The sequence below is a fragment of the Physeter macrocephalus genome, chromosome 14 (genome assembly GCF_002837175.3).
Source record: "Physeter macrocephalus isolate SW-GA chromosome 14, ASM283717v5, whole genome shotgun sequence".
Lineage (NCBI taxonomy): Eukaryota > Metazoa > Chordata > Mammalia > Artiodactyla > Physeteridae > Physeter > Physeter macrocephalus.
In genome coordinates this window covers 48,941,583-48,958,647 of record NC_041227.1, presented here as the reverse complement: position 1 = coordinate 48,958,647, position 17,065 = coordinate 48,941,583, and the positions used below count along the sequence as shown (strand labels likewise).

The 17,065-nt window shown below is 52.6% G+C and overlaps 1 protein-coding gene across 1 annotated transcript; it reads left to right on the top strand.

Annotated features, from left to right (window-relative positions):
* The first annotated feature begins 11,113 nt into the window (after positions 1-11,113).
* ZSCAN10 (zinc finger and SCAN domain containing 10) lies at positions 11,114-15,902 on the top strand. Its single transcript, XM_007100016.3, has 5 exons — positions 11,114-11,344; positions 11,707-11,974; positions 12,200-12,264; positions 13,010-13,067; positions 14,335-15,902. Exons 1-5 carry the CDS (start codon positions 11,114-11,116, stop codon positions 15,900-15,902), a joined length of 2,190 nt encoding a protein of 729 aa, XP_007100078.3.
* Positions 15,903-17,065: the final 1,163 nt, after the last annotated feature.

The following is a 17,065-nucleotide window of genomic DNA, read 5'->3' as shown; positions in this document are numbered from 1 at the left end:
GCCCCTCACACATTTTGAGTTTTGTTTTGTTTCAAAAATGGGAGTATATACTGCTGACGTGCCCCCTCTGTGTGCGTGACACATATTTTAGAGATGTTCAGTATAAAAAACATTTAGAGAAAAAACAAAACATGTAGCATGTCAGAGACATACACAGCCATACAATTAAGTGGTGAAAGCAGATTTTATTCGGTAACTACGGACAGCAGGGCAAAGAGCTGCGCTCCATCCGATGTGCTGCAGAGGTGACTGGGTGTTTCAAAGAGAGAATGGGGACTGGGGGGGGGTAGTGAAAAGTCACAAAGAGCCAGTCAGTGAAGCTGCAATTAGGCCAGGTGTGGGAGGCAGCAGGAGTCTATCCTCCCACAGAGAAGGGAGACAGAGGCCCTGTCCCTCCTGATGAGTACATTTCAAGGGAATGGCTCTCAGGTCAGTGACAGATTATAAGAGTTATAATCTTCTTCTGGGTTATAAGAGACACATATTCACAATTATAGCCCTTTTTTTTTTTTTTTTTTTTTTTGCAGTACGCGGGCCTCTCACCACTGTGGCCTCTCCTGTTGCAGAGCACAGGCTCCGGACACGCAGGCCCAGCGGCCATGGCCCACGGGCCCAGCCGCTCCGCGGCACGTGGGATCCTCCCAGACCAGGGCACGAACCCACGGCTCCTGCACCGGCAGGCGGACTCCCAACCACTGCGCCACCAGGGAAGCCCTATAAGCCCTTTTTAGTAAGTGCTCTAAGAAAGGGAGGCTAGGGGCCCGTCATCAGGCATTAGCTAGAACGAACAGTAAATTTTCCTGGCAGCTTTGAGCTTTCTCAGGCAGGCATTTTAATGGGGGGCTGGGGTCATCATGGCCTTATGCTGCTAGAAGCTATGCTAGAGTTTGTTCAAGTCTTAGGGCAGGTTTGGACGGATGGTTATGTGTCAAGAGTTCTACTGTTCTCAAGCAGTGGCTTGCTGTTTTTCAGCTGCGGCATATTCTGTTGTATGGCTACATCACAGTCTCTAACCAGGAGCCTACTCATCACCCAATTCTTGATGCCCTTGCCTTGCAGCAACTGGAACTACCCAGCAGCTCTTATTGTGGAGGCTTTGCTCCTTTCCAGTGGGTGAACAAGACTAACATCTGATCTTGCAACAGGGCAGGCAGAGAGGCTGCCAACCCCAAACCTGGCTCCTGGATCTCATCTGTGATGCTGGCCCAGAAGCCTGCCCATCACAGTCAGCAGAAATGGCTTTCTCCTGCCCTGGGCAAGCTCCAGGAGGAAAGGAGGCTCCTCCCTAGGCAGCAATTCCAAGTGCTTCTTACCATGATTGTCAAGGCTGGCAGCTTCAGCCTCAGCCAGGCAAGCCGTCAACACCAAGGCCAGAAAAGCCTCCAAACTTAGTAGGGTTGACTGGATATATTCCCCAAACACCCACATCCCACCTTCCAGAACATTTTCTCTACCTGGGAGCTAAAGACAGCTTACAGTACAGGCAGGGAGGGGATTCTCTGTTGAGACCAAGCTCAATAGTCACTCCACTTGGCTCTTTGGAGGTAGATATTAGAGTAAGTTATTTTCCCTATAGAGGTTGCTGCATTTTTAGGAAACCAGGACACTATCATCATCCTAAAATACCCTTCGCTGTTGCTGCAGTCACCTCCTGCTATCTGATACCTAAAGGGTGCCCCAGTCTTGGATAGAGTTTAAGGTACGTTCACTCACGAAAGCTAAAGACACTGAAGCAGGTGGGGATGGGAGTACTTAGGAGGCATTCTGACTGGCTCAGCTCAGAGGACCCCTCCTGGAGGCCCCTCATGGGAGCAGATGACAATGGCACTCAGGCCCACCCTTGATGTCCTTTTCAGCCCTTCCTCCTGCTGCACTCTCTGCCCCCTACCCTCAGCTCTCAGACTCCTTCCTCTACATGGCATGTGGTCTTTCACTAGTGTCTCTTCTATTTTTTTTTTAACTCAGTTGGGTGTGAAAAAAAATGTAGAACTTCCATTAGTTTTACTTTCTCTCCTCCTTTTAAAAATCCTATTTTTGTGAATGCTTTATAATGTGAAAAAAAATCAGGGTTCCATGGAGAAACGGCTGATCCTAGGACTGGGGCAAGAAATGCACAAGATGAGTCTGCAGACAGTGGGAGGGGAAATGGTACAAGCTCTCTGGACAAGTGTGGCAGAATCTTCTGACCCTGACCATCCACATACCCTGTGACACAGCGATTCACTCCTGGGCACAAGTCCCGCAGTACGCACTTATATGGTTACCAGAGACCTACAAGAACTACCAAGCGTGTCCTCAAACTGAAAACCACCCCCGTGTAGACACAGTAGAATGAACAAATAACACAATGGGGGAATACTATTCAGGGAATAAGCAATGCGTGGATGACTCCCTCACTGTGGAGTAAGGTCAGATGAGAGTTCCTATTGTGTGACTTCACTTACACGGAGTTCAAAGACAAACCAAACAAATCTGCTGTGGTTGGAAGTCAGGATAGAGATTATGGGGGAAGGGAAGTGACCAGAAGGGGGCACCAGAGTAAGGCCCGAGAGTGCTAGTAAATTCTGATTTGATTGGGATGCTGGCTAAAGGGCTGTTTTCGCTTGGTGGAGACTCATCACGCTCTTTATTTTTGGTTTGCGCACAATTTCTGTACATTACACCTAAAAGTTTACTTAAAAAAAAAAGGAAATGAATGAAGAGAAACCATAAGACCATGCTATGATCCAGGCAATAGATGATGGTGACCTGGACTCGGTAGCAGCAGTGGAGGTAGAGAAACACAGATATGAAAAATATTTAGGCTATCAGACCTACAGAACTTGGAGACTGATGAGATGTGGGAATGAGTTAAAGCAAGGGGGTCAAGGATAAATCCCAGTACCTGGCTTGAGCAACTGAATGGATTGTTCTACATTTACCAAAATAGAGAATACCAGGAAAGACAAGGTCTGATGTGGAATATTCCTTCAATCCACATTTAGTGAGTGTTTACTATGTGCCGGACACTGGAGTTACAGCAATGAACAGCAGCAAAGCCAGCCTTGTGGAGCTTGTGTTTAAGTGGCTGGGTGAGGGACTTCCCTGGTGGTCCAGTGGTTAAGACTCCGTGCTCCCAATGCAGGGGATCCGGGTTTGATCTCTGGTCAGGGAACTAGAATCCATATGCATGCTGTAACGACGATCCCGCGTGCTGCAACTAAGACCCGGCGCGGCCAAATAAATAATTTTTAAAAAGTCATACAGTGGTTCACCCTCTCTTCAGTGCTTCTCAGTCATTTCTACCTCAGCTGTGAGTTCAGAGTAAACCTAGCCAAGAATCCTGCCAAAGTGTGTTCTTAAGTCTTTGTTCTGTCCTGAATGCTGTAACACCTGGAATTAAACCAACTCATTAAAAACAAAAAAGAAAAAAAAAAGAATGAAGAGGAACTGGCAAAGTGGGAGTATGAGTGAAAGCATCCATTCCAGGCCAGGGCAGGATCAGACTGGCATGTTCAGGAAGTGAAAGGCAAAGGAAAAGAAGACAGAAGATGAGATCCATGGTAGGAAGGGGCTGTGGGATGAGCCCCAGGCTGAGCTGTCTGGATTTAGTTCTAAGTGCCATAGGAAACCACAGAAGAGCTTTGAGCAGCAGAGTGAAGGGTTGCAATTAAACCATCTGCCCAAGTTGCACAGCGGCAAATGGCAAAGCTGAGACTGCAGCTCGGGCTTGCAGAGCCAATGGTTGGCTCCTACCAAAGAGACAAGATGAAACACCTGGGAGATAGCTAGTTTACAGACACTGAAGAAAGACCAGGACAGGTGCAATGCTCACTCCTGTTCTCATCAAAATCCCCAGTGCTTCTGTACCAGGGCTGGTCCTTAGTGAGGGGTCTGGCTGTGCCATAAACACTGCAATTACTCCATCAAGATTGCAACCACCCAGAGGAAAATGCTGGGGTTATGGCTGCAGGAAAATATGTCACTAATGCAGTTAAGAGACAGGCATTTAAGCCACTGGATGAACCAAAGGCCAATCAAGGGATCATAGTGTTTTTAATAGTAATTCTTCCCAGAGCTGGAGAAGGAGTTCTCCCTTTGCCCTCAATAATTCTAAATGGAGGAATCCTAAGGAAACTGAAAATACAAGGAAATTTGTTTTTCTTTTGCAATCTCTGAAGAGATAAGAGGAAAGAAGAAGACCCCATCACTCAGTATTTTCAGGTGCTTTTGCTGACCTGGATAATACTAAACTTAATTTTTTTTCATATTTAATAAATAAATGGTAAGCTGGGGTTTGTTGTTTGTTTTTTATTTTTATTTTATTTATTTACTTTTGGCTGTGTTGGGTCTTCGTTTCTGTGCGAGGCCTTTCTCTAGTTGTGATGAGCGGGGGCCACTCTTCATCGCGGTGCGCGGGCCTCACTATCGCGGCCTTTCTTGTTGCAGAGCACAGGCTCCAGTCGCGCAGGCTCAGTAGTTGTGGCTCACGGGCCTAGTTGCTCCGCGGCATGTGGGATCTTCCCAGACCAGGGCTCGAACCCGTGTCCCCTGCATTAGCAGGCAGATTCTCAACCACTGCGCCACCGGGGAAGCCCTTTTGTTTGTTTTTTAGACACCAGTTACTTCCCCCCAAAATCTAAGGTAACAACTAGAATAGTTTAAGTGTGCACTTTCAAAATAATTTTAGAGGATATTGATATATATCCTAAACAGGTAGATGTATATTAAAAGTCCTTTGAAGATGCGTTTATCATTTTTACTAAATGGAGTAAAGTAACAATCGAGCAACTTCACAAGAATTTTCGTCTCTCAGTGGCTAAGACTCTGGGAGAGGGGAGTGTATTGATATTTTCAAAGAAAAGGACGAATTTGAAGGGACTTAAATGTTCTTTTTTTTTTTTTTTCCCTCGCCACGCGGCTTGCAGCATCTTAGTTCCCGGACCAGGGATTGAACCCGGGCCCGACATCGAAAGCGCCGAGTCCTAACCACCGGACCGCTAGGGAATTCCCTTAAGCCCTTTATTTCTGCAAAGTAATTTGGGTTAATAAACCTTGCCCTCGTGATCTGGTCCTGCCCGGTCTGTAAGCCTCAAGGGGGCAGCACTTGTCCCTTCTATTCAGCACTGGTACCCGGGGTCGGGGACAATGCCCGGATACACTCGGGGAAGCAAATATTTCCCGAATGAATGGTGCGCGCGCGTGGTGGGCCAGGAGCGCGGGTATTAGCCAAAGCCCATACCTGGGCCGAGAGTTAGGATTGAAGGAGGCCAAAAGCTAGTGTTGATCTTGTCTCACTCCAGGCACTTGCCTTTCTGCCCGGATGCTATTTCTGGGGGTTAGGTCAACTTGGTCTCTGCTGTTCTGACAGATTTCCAGGAAAGGTGTGCACCTGAGTCGAAGGCCTGGAAGACAGAGTCAACAGCAAACACCGAGCCTTCCCTCTGTGATCCCAGGCAGCTCCCACAGGCTCTCACCTGGACGCTCCAGGCCCGAGGCACCGAGACCACCTCACCCGAGGAGGCCACGTTCCTTCCTGCTGTTCTCCCCCATCATGTCTAGACAAGGCCCCGCAGCTCCCGGTCGAGTTGCCCCCACTCCAGGGGTCAGACACGGCCTCGTCCACGAAGGCGGCAGCCATAGGTGCGCGCGTCAGTCCTGGAGGCGGGGCAGGGGCGGCGGTGCCCGGGGGAGGGGGCGTGATGGTCCAGCCTAGGTATAGGGGTACAGGAGACGCCTCCGCCCCGCCTCCCAGGCCAGGCCCAGCGGCGGGGTTTCCTTTCCACATCCGGGGTGGGGTTTCATAGTCCCGCCCTGGGTGGGTTTCCTGGCCCGCCCCAGAGAGGGGGGCTCAGTAGCCCCCGACTGCCCCCGAGGTGGAGGGAGTCCGCGCGGTGGAGCGCCCGGTGCGGGGTGCCAGCAGACCTCGGAGGGCGGTAGACTCTCTGCCCGGCGGTTCCTCATCCATTTTGTCTGTCCTCACGTGTGCCAGGCGCTAGGCTAGCGCGGAGGATGCAGAGCTGACAAGGGAAACGGACCACTATCCGCAGGGAGCTTTGGTCCAATGAGATCCACGCTAGACAATTAAAATAATGGAATAGGAGAAGCCCAGGTGCTGTTAAGTGCAGGAGACAAGACCCGGCCGAGGAGCCAGAGCAAGCGCAGGGTCTGGCCGCCCGTCGGGGCAGCCTCTGAGCAGGTTGAAGCCGTGAACGCTCAGCGAGGCACCGCTGACTCCCCAGAGGGAAGTGCCCATCTGGCTGGAGCCAAGGGCATGATGCAAAGATGCCCTTTAGAGCAAAGGGAAAGGCTTGACTTTGGAGTTAGAGTTGGACTCAAGGCTGTTGGTGAGGTCACTTCCCCTCCTGGGAGCCCCTGCTTGGTCATTAGTAAAGCTGGGACAAAAGCCACCTCTAAAGATTCTTGGGAGGATTTTAGGTGGCAGTGTCGACCAGTGCCCTCTCTTCCCCATCACATGGTCCTGTTCCATTTTCTAATTAGCACCTGTGGTTTGCTCCTGTACCCTGGCGTGCAAGCCCCCTGAGGTCAGGGACTGTCCCTCACGTTTACCTCAGTATCCTCAGTGCCCGTTTACCTCAGTATCCTCAGTGCCCGGCACACAGCAAGTTTTTTTTTTTTGGCCACACCTAGCGCCATGTGGAACTTCCCTGACCAGGGACGAACCCGTGCCCCCTGCAGTGGAAGCACAGAGTCTTAACCACTGCACCACCAGGGAAGTCCCAGCAAGCATTTGTAAATGGCAACTCTTGTCCCCCAAAAAGTACAGGCTGACACACCACCAAGGGGCACAGGGCCAGTCCTGATTAGGAGGGGGGCAGCTGTTACTCGGAGGGGTAGTTAGACTCTCAAATACAGGCCTGGTTCGGAATCTGGATCCACTGCTTTGTCTTTATTTCTCTGGCCCCGCCCTCTCCCCACCCCACTCCCAAACTGGGAGGTTAAGGGTTAACTCTAGGAAGCCCCCCTCACCACCTGGATGGGATTGGAGAAGGGAACTTCCTGTTCCATTTTCCCGGAGTCATTTCCCAGGTTGGCCGAGGCTGACTCTGGCCCTGGGGGCCCTCAGAGAACCCCTCAGCACCTCCACCTCTGTAGTGGGAACCCCGAGTGGTGAGTTGCAGGGAGGCCTGGGGTGCAGGCTGCCAGGACAGACTTAAGGGGTTCGTTGTAGCTTGGAGAGAGAAAGGGGGCTCCAGGCCTCTGTGGTGGGATGGGGGATTAGGGTGCTGGAAGAAAGCCTTGGGTGGATGTGGTTGGTCCATGCCCGGGAGACCAGGGCCGGGGAGTACTGGCGGACCTGTGGCAATGGGGACATTCGGGAGGGTCGCTGGACTTCCTGTGTCGTGGGCTTGCTGTACCCACTGGGGAGTGGAAGGCAGGCTCCATGGTCCCCCAGGTGGACCGGACTCATCGACTCAGCCCAGCACTGGAGGGGAGCCCGGCCAACAAAGACGAGCGATCCAGGGAGAAAGGGAGAACTCCTGGCCGAGGACCCCGGCTCTGGGTGCTCCCATTGTCTGGGTGGGTCTGGTGGCAGCACCTCCACCCCAGGCTGGTCTAGCCTAAGCCTCTCCGCCTTTCGAGGTTCCAAATTAAGCTGGTCAAATATCGGAGGATGGCTGAAGAGCTCCCCCTGCAACCCAGCCCACCCCCCACAGATGCGCATATTAACAAAGCTTTTGTCCTGGAGACTTGGGGGGAGGGAGAGACTCTCCAGGGCCTTCGTCCCTTGAATTCCACCTCTTTCAAACCTTTTGGAGAGACCTCCCCTGAAGGTTCCGGCGCCCCACATGCCTAGGCCTGAGGGCTGGAAATCGGAATGCCCTTGTTTTTTCTGATTCATGCTGTAATATTCTGGTTAAGACTAGGCAAGTCGCACAGGGTGGGAGGGGAATTGGGTCCTTTTCTGTTTCTGAGCTTTCACACCATAAAATCAGCGTTCTCCCCTTAAAGAAAATCTTGGCTCTCCCTGGTGTGACCTTGAGCAAGTCACCCATCCTCTCAGAGCTTGGTCTTTGCACCTGTCAAATGGAGAAATTATAACTTACTGCGTGGGCTGGAGTGGGATGAAGTGACCCTAAGCAGAGCCCATACAGATAAGCACTCAGTACATGCCAGCTGTTAATACAGGGTTCCTGATCACACGTGATTGGTTCTCTAATTATTTTGCTCATGCTACCAAAACACAATAAAACAAAAACCCATTTTCCTGAACATTTAGTAAAGACCTTTTCTGCACCAGACATTTTTGCATGCATTCCTCAATAATTAAAACTGCAAGGTAGCCAGGTGGGTGGTGTGTGTGGAGTCCCAGAAGAGAGGTACCAGTGGGTGGAAGGAGCCCCATGTGCCAAAGTGCAGGAAGGAACGGACGTTGGACAAGGCTGTGGGGGATAGAATGGAGGTAGGGGAAAGCTGGGGAGATTCTGGAGTGGTGGGGGGAGACTGCAGACAGGCCGGAGGGAGTGGGTAGGTGGGGGAGAGAGAGGGAAGCTGGGAAGATGCTGGAGGGAGGTGGAGGGAGGCTAGGGGTCGGGGGCTAGTCAGGTGGCCAGCACGTAGGCCTGGGTCTGTGTTTTAGCATCACTACCCTCTCCCCTGTGCGGGAAGTGCTAGGCCCAGCCTTAAAACACACGCGTTTCCTTTGTTCTTTTACCACATCATACCCCACTCACCCCACCTGCAAAGGAGGTTCAGAGATCCCTCAGCCCTGAATCAAGGGGACTTAAACTATCCAAAGCTCTTGACCAGGCTGACTTCTCCCTGGCTCCATTGTCAAGGCTGGGCTGTCTTGGGGAAATGTCTGTACCTCTGAGTCTGGGTGTCCTGGGCTGTAAAATGGGTCAGTGATAGGACTAGCTGTTACCTGTGGTTGTTACCTGTGGTTATCTCTCAGTAATGAGAACAGTAAGGTGTTCTCATTAGGCACACCCGACGTCTACTCTCTAGCAGGTGTCGGGCACTGCTCCACTCCCTTTACGTGGTGGGAAGTGATGCAAGAGGGTTTCTTCCCATTCCTCTGCCTGGGATGTTCCTGATGGGGGTGGGGGACAGGTTTGGGAGAAGTTCATCTGCAGTCCTGAAGCTGGAGAGCAGGGAGGGCAGAGACACGTAGGAAATTGGGTTTCCATATCCGAAGAATAAGCCTTCTGGGTTGTGCTGAATGACTGAACTGAGTCCCCTGTGCGTGCTGAACTTGGGTCAGCTCCGCCTAGGTAGGTCTCGGCTACCCCAAAAGGAAGGAATAGTCCTATGGAACCACTGCCCCCTGTCGGTCAATTAGAAGCACTTTTTTTTTAATGCTAGCCAGACTCACAGGGTTGATGTGGATACCTCCCAGAGGGGTAGACCAAGGAAGAATCCAGAACTAAAAAAAAAAAAAAAAAATTAGGAAAGAAAGGGAAATGACTGCCTCTCCTGCCATCACCCAGCTCCCAAGGGTGCACCCACTAGAGGCCTCTGAAGTGAGTGAGACTGCTTTGGCCTGCCTTGGGAACACATCTGTCACAGACTTCTGCAAGCAGTAAGCTTCAGTCCCATGTGGAGATCCACCCACCCATCCCAGCTCCCTGGCTCATCCCAGCCTGTCTCTAGGGATGGAACCCAGGGAGGGAAGGAGATTGGAACACCAGGTGGGAGCTCAGCCCTGCACTGGTAAGCTGGGTGGCCTTGGCCTTGACTGCTGAGAACCACCTCCAGAGCCAGAAAGTGAGGGTCAGGAAGTCTGGTCAAGGAGTGATCACATGCATGAACTACTCCCCCCTCCTGCCAACCTTTTATCTTTAAAATTCTCAAACTTCCAGAGAAGTTGAAAGAGCAATGCAATGAATTGGTGAATCCATACACCAATCTCCCAGATTCAACAATTGCTATAATTTTGCCACAATTGCCTTGTCCATCCATAAATGTGGCTGAATCCTCATGCCCCATCACTTCCAAACCCTTCAACATTTTCTAAGAATAAAGAAATATCCTACATACCACAACACTGGAATCTCATCTCAGAAGTTGGTAGTCATCTCCATTATCGCCCAGTGCTCCACCCATATTCAGATTTCCCCAACTGACCCCAGAATAGCTTTTAGAGCCTTTCGTTTTTTGTTTTAAATTAGGATCCAATCAAGGTTCCTGCATTTCGTTATATCAGCTGTTAGTCTCCTCTAGAGCAATGTGTCCCCTACAGGCACTTATTTTTCATAACAGACTCTGAAGAACCTGGGCCACTTGTTTCCCGTAATGTCCTGTCTTTGGGATTTGTTTGGTCGTTTCCTCAAGGGATATTTGACTTGTTTGCTTGTTGTTGTTGTTGTTTTTATAAATTTGACATATAACCTTAAGCAAGTTTAAGATATACAGCATTTATATGTTATAATATGATTGTAATGTAATATGTATCATATTACATAATTATATTATAGTACAATATTATTGTCTGTATTTGTTATACTGTGCATTAGATGTCTATGGCTTATTTAATACTTGTTACAAGTTTGTACCTTTAAACACCATCACTCTTAGCCTCTCTGCCAACTTTTTATTCCCTACAATGCCCTTTAACCTGGAAGTTGGGTCTAAAGGCTGGATTGGATAACGATGGAACATTTTTGGCAAGGACTCATCTTCGGTGGTGCCAGGTACTCCCCGTGGCACCATATCAAGAGGCAGGGAAAGCCAGACTGTCCTGTCTCAGGAATGCCAACTTTGATCACTGGGGTAAAGTGAGGTGAACTTCTAAATGTTGCAGGAGGGAATGAGAATACTGAATAATCCGTTTTCTCTGCCTTTTGGTGCGTTGGTCAGGCTGAGCCACTACTCGTGACCAGTTCGAGAAACGATTCCTCTGGAGACCACATCTGTAGGCATCCGTTAACACCCCAGGTGTGGGAGCCGAGAGGGAGAGAGACACGAGAGTTGGAGCAACCACTGTGAGGCATCCCCAAGGTGAAGGATGCTTGCAGAACCAGGCCCGGCTGCACGGGAGCCAGAGCAGCTCGGAGCAGTCAAACTGGAGGAGGAGGAGGCTGCCGGCCAGGAGGACCCCAGGCGGCCAGAGGCCAGGCCACGGCCCGAGGTGGCTCACCAGCTCTTCAGGTGCTTCCAGTATCAGGAGGACATGGGGCCGAGGGCATCCCTGAGCCGCCTCCGGGAGCTCTGTAGCCACTGGCTGCGGCCGGCTTTGCACACCAAGAAGCAGATCCTGGAGCTGCTGGTGCTGGAGCAGTTCCTGAGCGTGCTGCCCCCACACCTCCTGGCCCGGCTCCAGGGCCAGCAGCTTAGGGATGGCGAAGAGGTGGTGTTGCTGCTGGAGGGTGTCCAGAGGGAGTCCAGCAATGTGGGGCCGCTGGTAAGAGGGGGGCAGCCAGGCGGGCTGGACAGCAGGTGGAAAGACAGGGACTTTATCATCCCATTAAGAAATCACTGAGCTGGGACTTCCCTGGCGGTCCAGTGATTAAGACTCCGTGCTTCCACTGCAGGGGGTGTGGGTTCGATCCCTGGTCGGGGAACTAAGGTCCTGCACACTGCGCAGTGAGGCAAAAAAAAAAGAAGTCACTAAACCCCACTTTCCTTCCTCTGCCGGCTCCTTCTTGACCTCCTAACTCCCTCCCTGTCTGACCCTCACCTTTCCTCAGTCCCATGGCCCTAGGGAGTTAGTAGGACTTGGATTACCATCCTGTCCGTCACCTAACATGAATGTGTTCTGAACAGGATTTTAGTTTTAATGCTGGCAAGAATTGTCCCCGTGCAGAGGTCACCTTGGAGGAACAGGGGGGCTCTTCCCAAGTCTCCAGCTACAGCCCCAAGAAGGAAGTGCCCTCAGAAGGGCCTCCAGCCCTGGAGCCATCGCAGGAACTCTCACCGTCCCAGCCAGTGCCCTCCAAGCCTGCTGAGATGGGGGCCTGGAGATGTCCCCCAAGTTCAAAGCAGCCACTGAGCCCAGGTCCCAAGAGAACATTTCAGGCCCCGCAAGAGAGCGGTGAGGAGCTGGGGCCTAAGGAAGGTGGAGGCCTGGTGTGCGGTGGGAGCTGAGGGGCCAGGTGGGTGAGGATGGGGAAGGAAGGGGGCAGCCTCCCTAGTTGACAGGAATGGGGGAGAGCCAAGATGCCTGTCACGGGGCCCTGACGATGGGTGCACGTCCTCGGAGCCACATGGTGGTAGACTGGCTTCTAATAGCTCTTTCTTTCTCCCCCAGTGCTGTCAGCCCCCCAGGGCCCTGAGCTGTGGCCAGAGGAGAACTCTGGAGATCAGGAGCTAGCAGCTGTGCTGGTGAGCCGGACTGGTCCCCTCACTCCAGGTCGATCTCACACCCTGGAATGTTTTCTGCCTCTGACGTTTTAGCAAATCCCTGTTTTTCTTTTCTTTTTTCTTTTTTTTAAAGGATTATTTATTTATTTATTTTTGGCTGTGTTGGGTCTTTTTTTTTTTTTTTTTTTTTTTTTGTGGGATGCGGGCCTCCCTCTGCTGTGGCCTCTCCCGCTGCGGAGCACAGGCTCCGGATGCGCAGGCCCAGCGGCCATGGCTCACGGGCCCAGCCGCTCCGCGGCACGTGGGATCCTCCCAGACCGGGGCGCGAACCCGGCTCCCCTGCATCGGCAGGCGGACGCGCAACCACTACGCCACCAGGGAAGCCCGCTGTGTTGGGTCTTCGTTTCATGCGAGGGCTTTGTCTAGTTGCAGCAAGCGGGGGCCACTCTTCATCACAGTGTGGGGGCCACTCTTCATCGCCGTACGCAGGCCTTTCACTATCACGGCCTCTCTTGTTGCGGGAAACAGGCTCCAGACGCGCAGGCTCAGTAGTTGTGGCTCACGGGCCTAGTTGCTCCGCAGCATCTTCCCAGACCAGGGCACGAACCCATGTCCCCTGCATTGGCAGGCAGATTCTCAACCACTGCTCCACCAGGGAAGCCCCCATGTTTTTCTTAATTTAAACCTTGAAAGTTCTTCATCCCCCTCAGGTCCTAGAGCCCCATTCCTCACTCACTGACAATCTCTGCCCCTCCTTTGGTCACAGGAGTCCCTAACCTTTGAAGATGTCCCAGCAAAGAAGGCTTGGCCTGTGCATCCTCTGGGTAAGAGGCCTTTTTCCAAGGTTTATGACCACTGAAGGGTTTTCTTTGCCTGTCAGGGGTGGTCCCTACCTGACTTTTTGACCTCTTTGGCAAAAAATGGACTATTCTGATGAGGTAGTATATACTGATATATATATTGATATATATTGATATATAGATATAGATATATATTGATATGTCTGTATCTATACAGGGCTATTTTAAGCCTCATTGGGTCTAAACATCAACCCCCAAAACTTTGAGCTTTTAAAATAGGTGGTCGGGAATTCCCTGGCCATCCAGCAGTTAGGACTCTGGGCTTTCATTGCCGTGGGCCCGGGTTCAATTCCTGGTCAGGGAACTAAGATCCCGCAAGCTGTGCAGCATGGCCAATAAATAAATAAATAAGGTGGTCATGGCAAATACCATATGATATCATTTATATGTGGAATCTAAAATATGACACAAATCAACTGATCTATGAAACAGACTCACAGCCATAGAGAACAGACTTGTGATTGCCAAGGGGAAGGGAGTGGGAGGGAGGGATGGATTGGGAGTTTGGGATTAGCACATGCAAACTATTATATATAGACTGGATAAACAGCAAGGTCCTACAGTACAGCACAGGGAACTATATTCAATATCCTCTAATAAAACATAATGGAAAAGAATATATCTGTAACTGAATCCATTTTTGTACAGCAGAAATTAACACAATATTATAAATCAACTATACTTCAGTAAAATTAATTACAACAGCTAAAATAAAATAAAATAAAATAGGTGGTCATGGAAGGGCTTGCTAATGGGTATGGGTCTCCATTTGGGAGAATGACATAGATATAGTGGTGATGGTTGCACAACATTTTTAATGGACCAGAATTATACACCTTAAAACGGTAAACTGTATGTTATTTGGTGGTTTTTTTTTTTTTTTTTTTTTTTGCGGTACCTGGGCCTCTCACTGTGTGGCTTCTCCCGTTGCGGAGCACAGGCTCTGGACGTGCAGGCTCAGCAGCCATGGCTCACAGGTCCAGCCACTCCGTGGCATGTGGGATCTTCCCGGACCGGGGCACGAACCCGTGTCCCCTGCATCGGCAGGCGGACTCTCAACCACTGCGCCACCAGGGAAGCCCCTGTTATTTGGTTTTTACCCACCCTCTGCCCACCTACCAGCTTTGCAGGATTCTGGGATTCTTTCTGCTTCCAGGCACTGAGGTTCTGGCGATTCCCAGAAGCGCCTCTGAAAAGGCCTGACCCGTTCTGTTTTCTGCTTCTTTCCCAGGATTTGGAGGCAGAACCCCAGACGAGGCGTTTAAAGAAGAGGAACCGAAAGGGGTGTCCTGGCCCGCTGCCACCTCAGCAAAGTCTCAGGCAGAGAGTCCCAGGGTTGCGGAAGAGCCTCACACTCAGTCGCTCGGCCTGGGCCCTGAGGTGGGCGGCCCCGGTGGAGAAATGTCCCCTCCCGACAGGAGTGAAGTTCTCGAGGTCAAAGTGGCTGGGGGCGCCCCCAAGTCGGAGCCGGAGATAAAGTTCATCTGCACAGACTGCGGGGTGAGCTTCCCACAGCTGGCCCGCCTGGAGACGCACCAGCTGCGGTCTCACCCGGGCGCGCGGTCCTTCCTGTGCTTGTGCTGCGGGAAGAGCTTCGGCCGCAGCTCCATCCTCAAGCTGCACATGCGCACGCACACGGATGAGCGGCCGCACACCTGCCACCTCTGCGGCCACCGCTTCCGCCAGAGCTCGCACCTGAGCAAACACCTGCAGACACACTCCTCCGAGCCCGCCTTCCTGTGCGCCGAGTGCGGCCAGGGCTTCCAGCGCCGGGCCCGCCTCATGCAGCACCTGCTGGCGCACGCCCAGGACCAAAAGCCCCCAGGCGCCCCGGAGACCAAGACCCCAGCGCCCCCCGAGCTGGCCATCGTCCTATGCTCCCACTGCGGCCAAACCTTCCAGCGCCGCTCCAGCCTCAAGCGCCATCTGCGGATCCACGCCAAGGACCAGGGCCACCAGTGCTCCGAGTGCTCGGGCAGCCTGCGTCCCGGGCCCGAGCTCAGGCCCTACGTGTGCGGCGACTGCGGCAAGGCTTTCCGGCGCAGCGAGCACCTGGGGGCACACCGGCGTGTGCACACAGGCGAGCGGCCCTTCTCCTGCCAGGTCTGCGGCCGCAGCTTCAGTCAGAGCTCCCAGCTGGTCTGCCACCAGCGGGTGCACACGGGCGAGAAGCCCTACAGCTGCCCGCACTGCGGGAAGCGCTTCATGCGAAGGGCCGGCCTCGCCCGCCACCTCCTGACCCACGGCGGCCCGAGGCCCCACCACTGCGCCCAGTGCGGCAAGAGCTTCAGCCAGACGCAGGACCTCGCCCGTCACCGGCGCAGCCACACGGGGGAGAAGCCCTGCCGCTGCAGCGAGTGCGGCGAGGGCTTTAGCCAGAGCGCCCACCTGGCGCGCCACCAGCGCATCCACACCGGGGAGAAGCCTCACGTCTGTGACACGTGCGGCCACCGCTTCCGCAACAGCTCCAACCTGGCCCGCCACCGCCGCAGCCACACGGGCGAGCGGCCCTACAGCTGCCAGAAGTGCGGCCGCAGCTTCCGGCGCAACGCCCACCTGCAGCGCCACCTGGCCACCCATGCCGGGGCGGGGGATGAGGGCGCATCTGGGCAGGCCGAGCCCCCCCAGGAGTGCCTGGAGTGCGGCAAGATCTTCAGCCGCAGCTGCAACCTACTGCGGCACATGCTGGTGCACACGGGGGCCAGGCCCTACTCCTGCACACAGTGTGGCCGCAGCTTCAGCCGCAACTCCCACCTGCTGCGCCACCTGAGAACCCACGCCCGGGAGACCCTGTACTAGCTTCGCCTGGTTCCGCCAGGTCTGTCCCACGTGCATCTCCCCGGTGTGCCTGGCCTCCAAGGCTGCAGTGGATGGCGCTGCCCTCACACCCCAGCCGCCTCTCTCTGGCTCCACCGACCCTGCACAGTACTTCTTCCCATCCCCACAGGGAACTCTTCCAGGCCTCAGGAATGTATTTTAAAATACCCAAAGTAAAACAGCCGTCTTGAAAGTGGTCTCTCTTTATGTCTTTTTTAAGTGCACCAAAGTGCCACCTTTTACCCTCCCCACTGTATCACGATGATGCATTTCTCCTTCCCCAACCCCTTCAGAAGTAGGCTGGATGGGAGCAGGTCCAGGGGGAGTTCCTCCCACCTGAAAAGGCTCAGACTGTTTGTGTGCGTGTGTGTGTGCGCGCGCACGCGCGCGCGCACGCGTTGGGAGTTGGAGGGAGGGTTTCTGTCCCAGGCAGCTCTTGGTAAGGCCAACCAATCTCACCCCGGAATTTTTTCTCCTCTGGAATCTACCACTAACCCTCTGTGTCCAATACAGTATCCTCCAGCCATATGTGGCTGTTTAAATTAATTAAAATGAATAAAACTTAAAATCCCAGATTCTGGATTAATAAGGGAAACCTCTTCTTCTGTAACATTGGTAACTAATTCTAACTGAAAATGCTAACAGGAAAAACTAACCTGCCCACAGCCAAGTCAGGTTGACAGTTGGGGACCCCTAACCATCATACTCCTCTAAACCCAAAGCTGCCTTGTAGGTTTGCCCCACCTTCTTCCTGCCCATCAGGCTGACTTGGTTTGCCTCTCCCTCTGGTGGACAGATTTTAAATCATGTGACTTCTGGTAAAAATACAGGAGAGAAAAGCTGCCCACCCCAGCTCCAGAGCACACATAGACCTCCTGCTTTTGTCTGTCACTTTTCACTCAAAAAATATTGTTTTTAATTACTGCCCCTCCAGCAACCTGACACAAGACTGCTCCTTAGCAAATGCTTGTGGAAAAGAAGTGAACTCATCAACCAAAGCTCAAGGGACTGAAGGAGAACCAGCCCCAAATCTGGGGAAAGTAGAGGTAGTTCTCAGGCACAGTTGGGAGGAAAAGCTCTGAGCCTAGGGAAGGTCCAGCAATTCAGGGGTTGGGAGGAAGAGTGGGTTACAGAGAATCCCCAAA

Excerpts from the sequence above, each read along its gene's own strand:
- ZSCAN10 (XM_007100016.3), top strand. The coding sequence starts at position 11,114 with ATGGGGCCGAGGGCATCCCTGAGCCGCCTCCGGGAGCTCTGTAGCCAC. Across the intron at positions 11,975-12,199 it reads TCAGGCCCCGCAAGAGAGCG|CCCCCCAGGGCCCTGAGCTG; the intron begins GTGAGGAGCTGG and ends CAGTGCTGTCAG. Across the intron at positions 13,068-14,334 it reads TTGGCCTGTGCATCCTCTGG|GATTTGGAGGCAGAACCCCA; the intron begins GTAAGAGGCCTT and ends CTTCTTTCCCAG.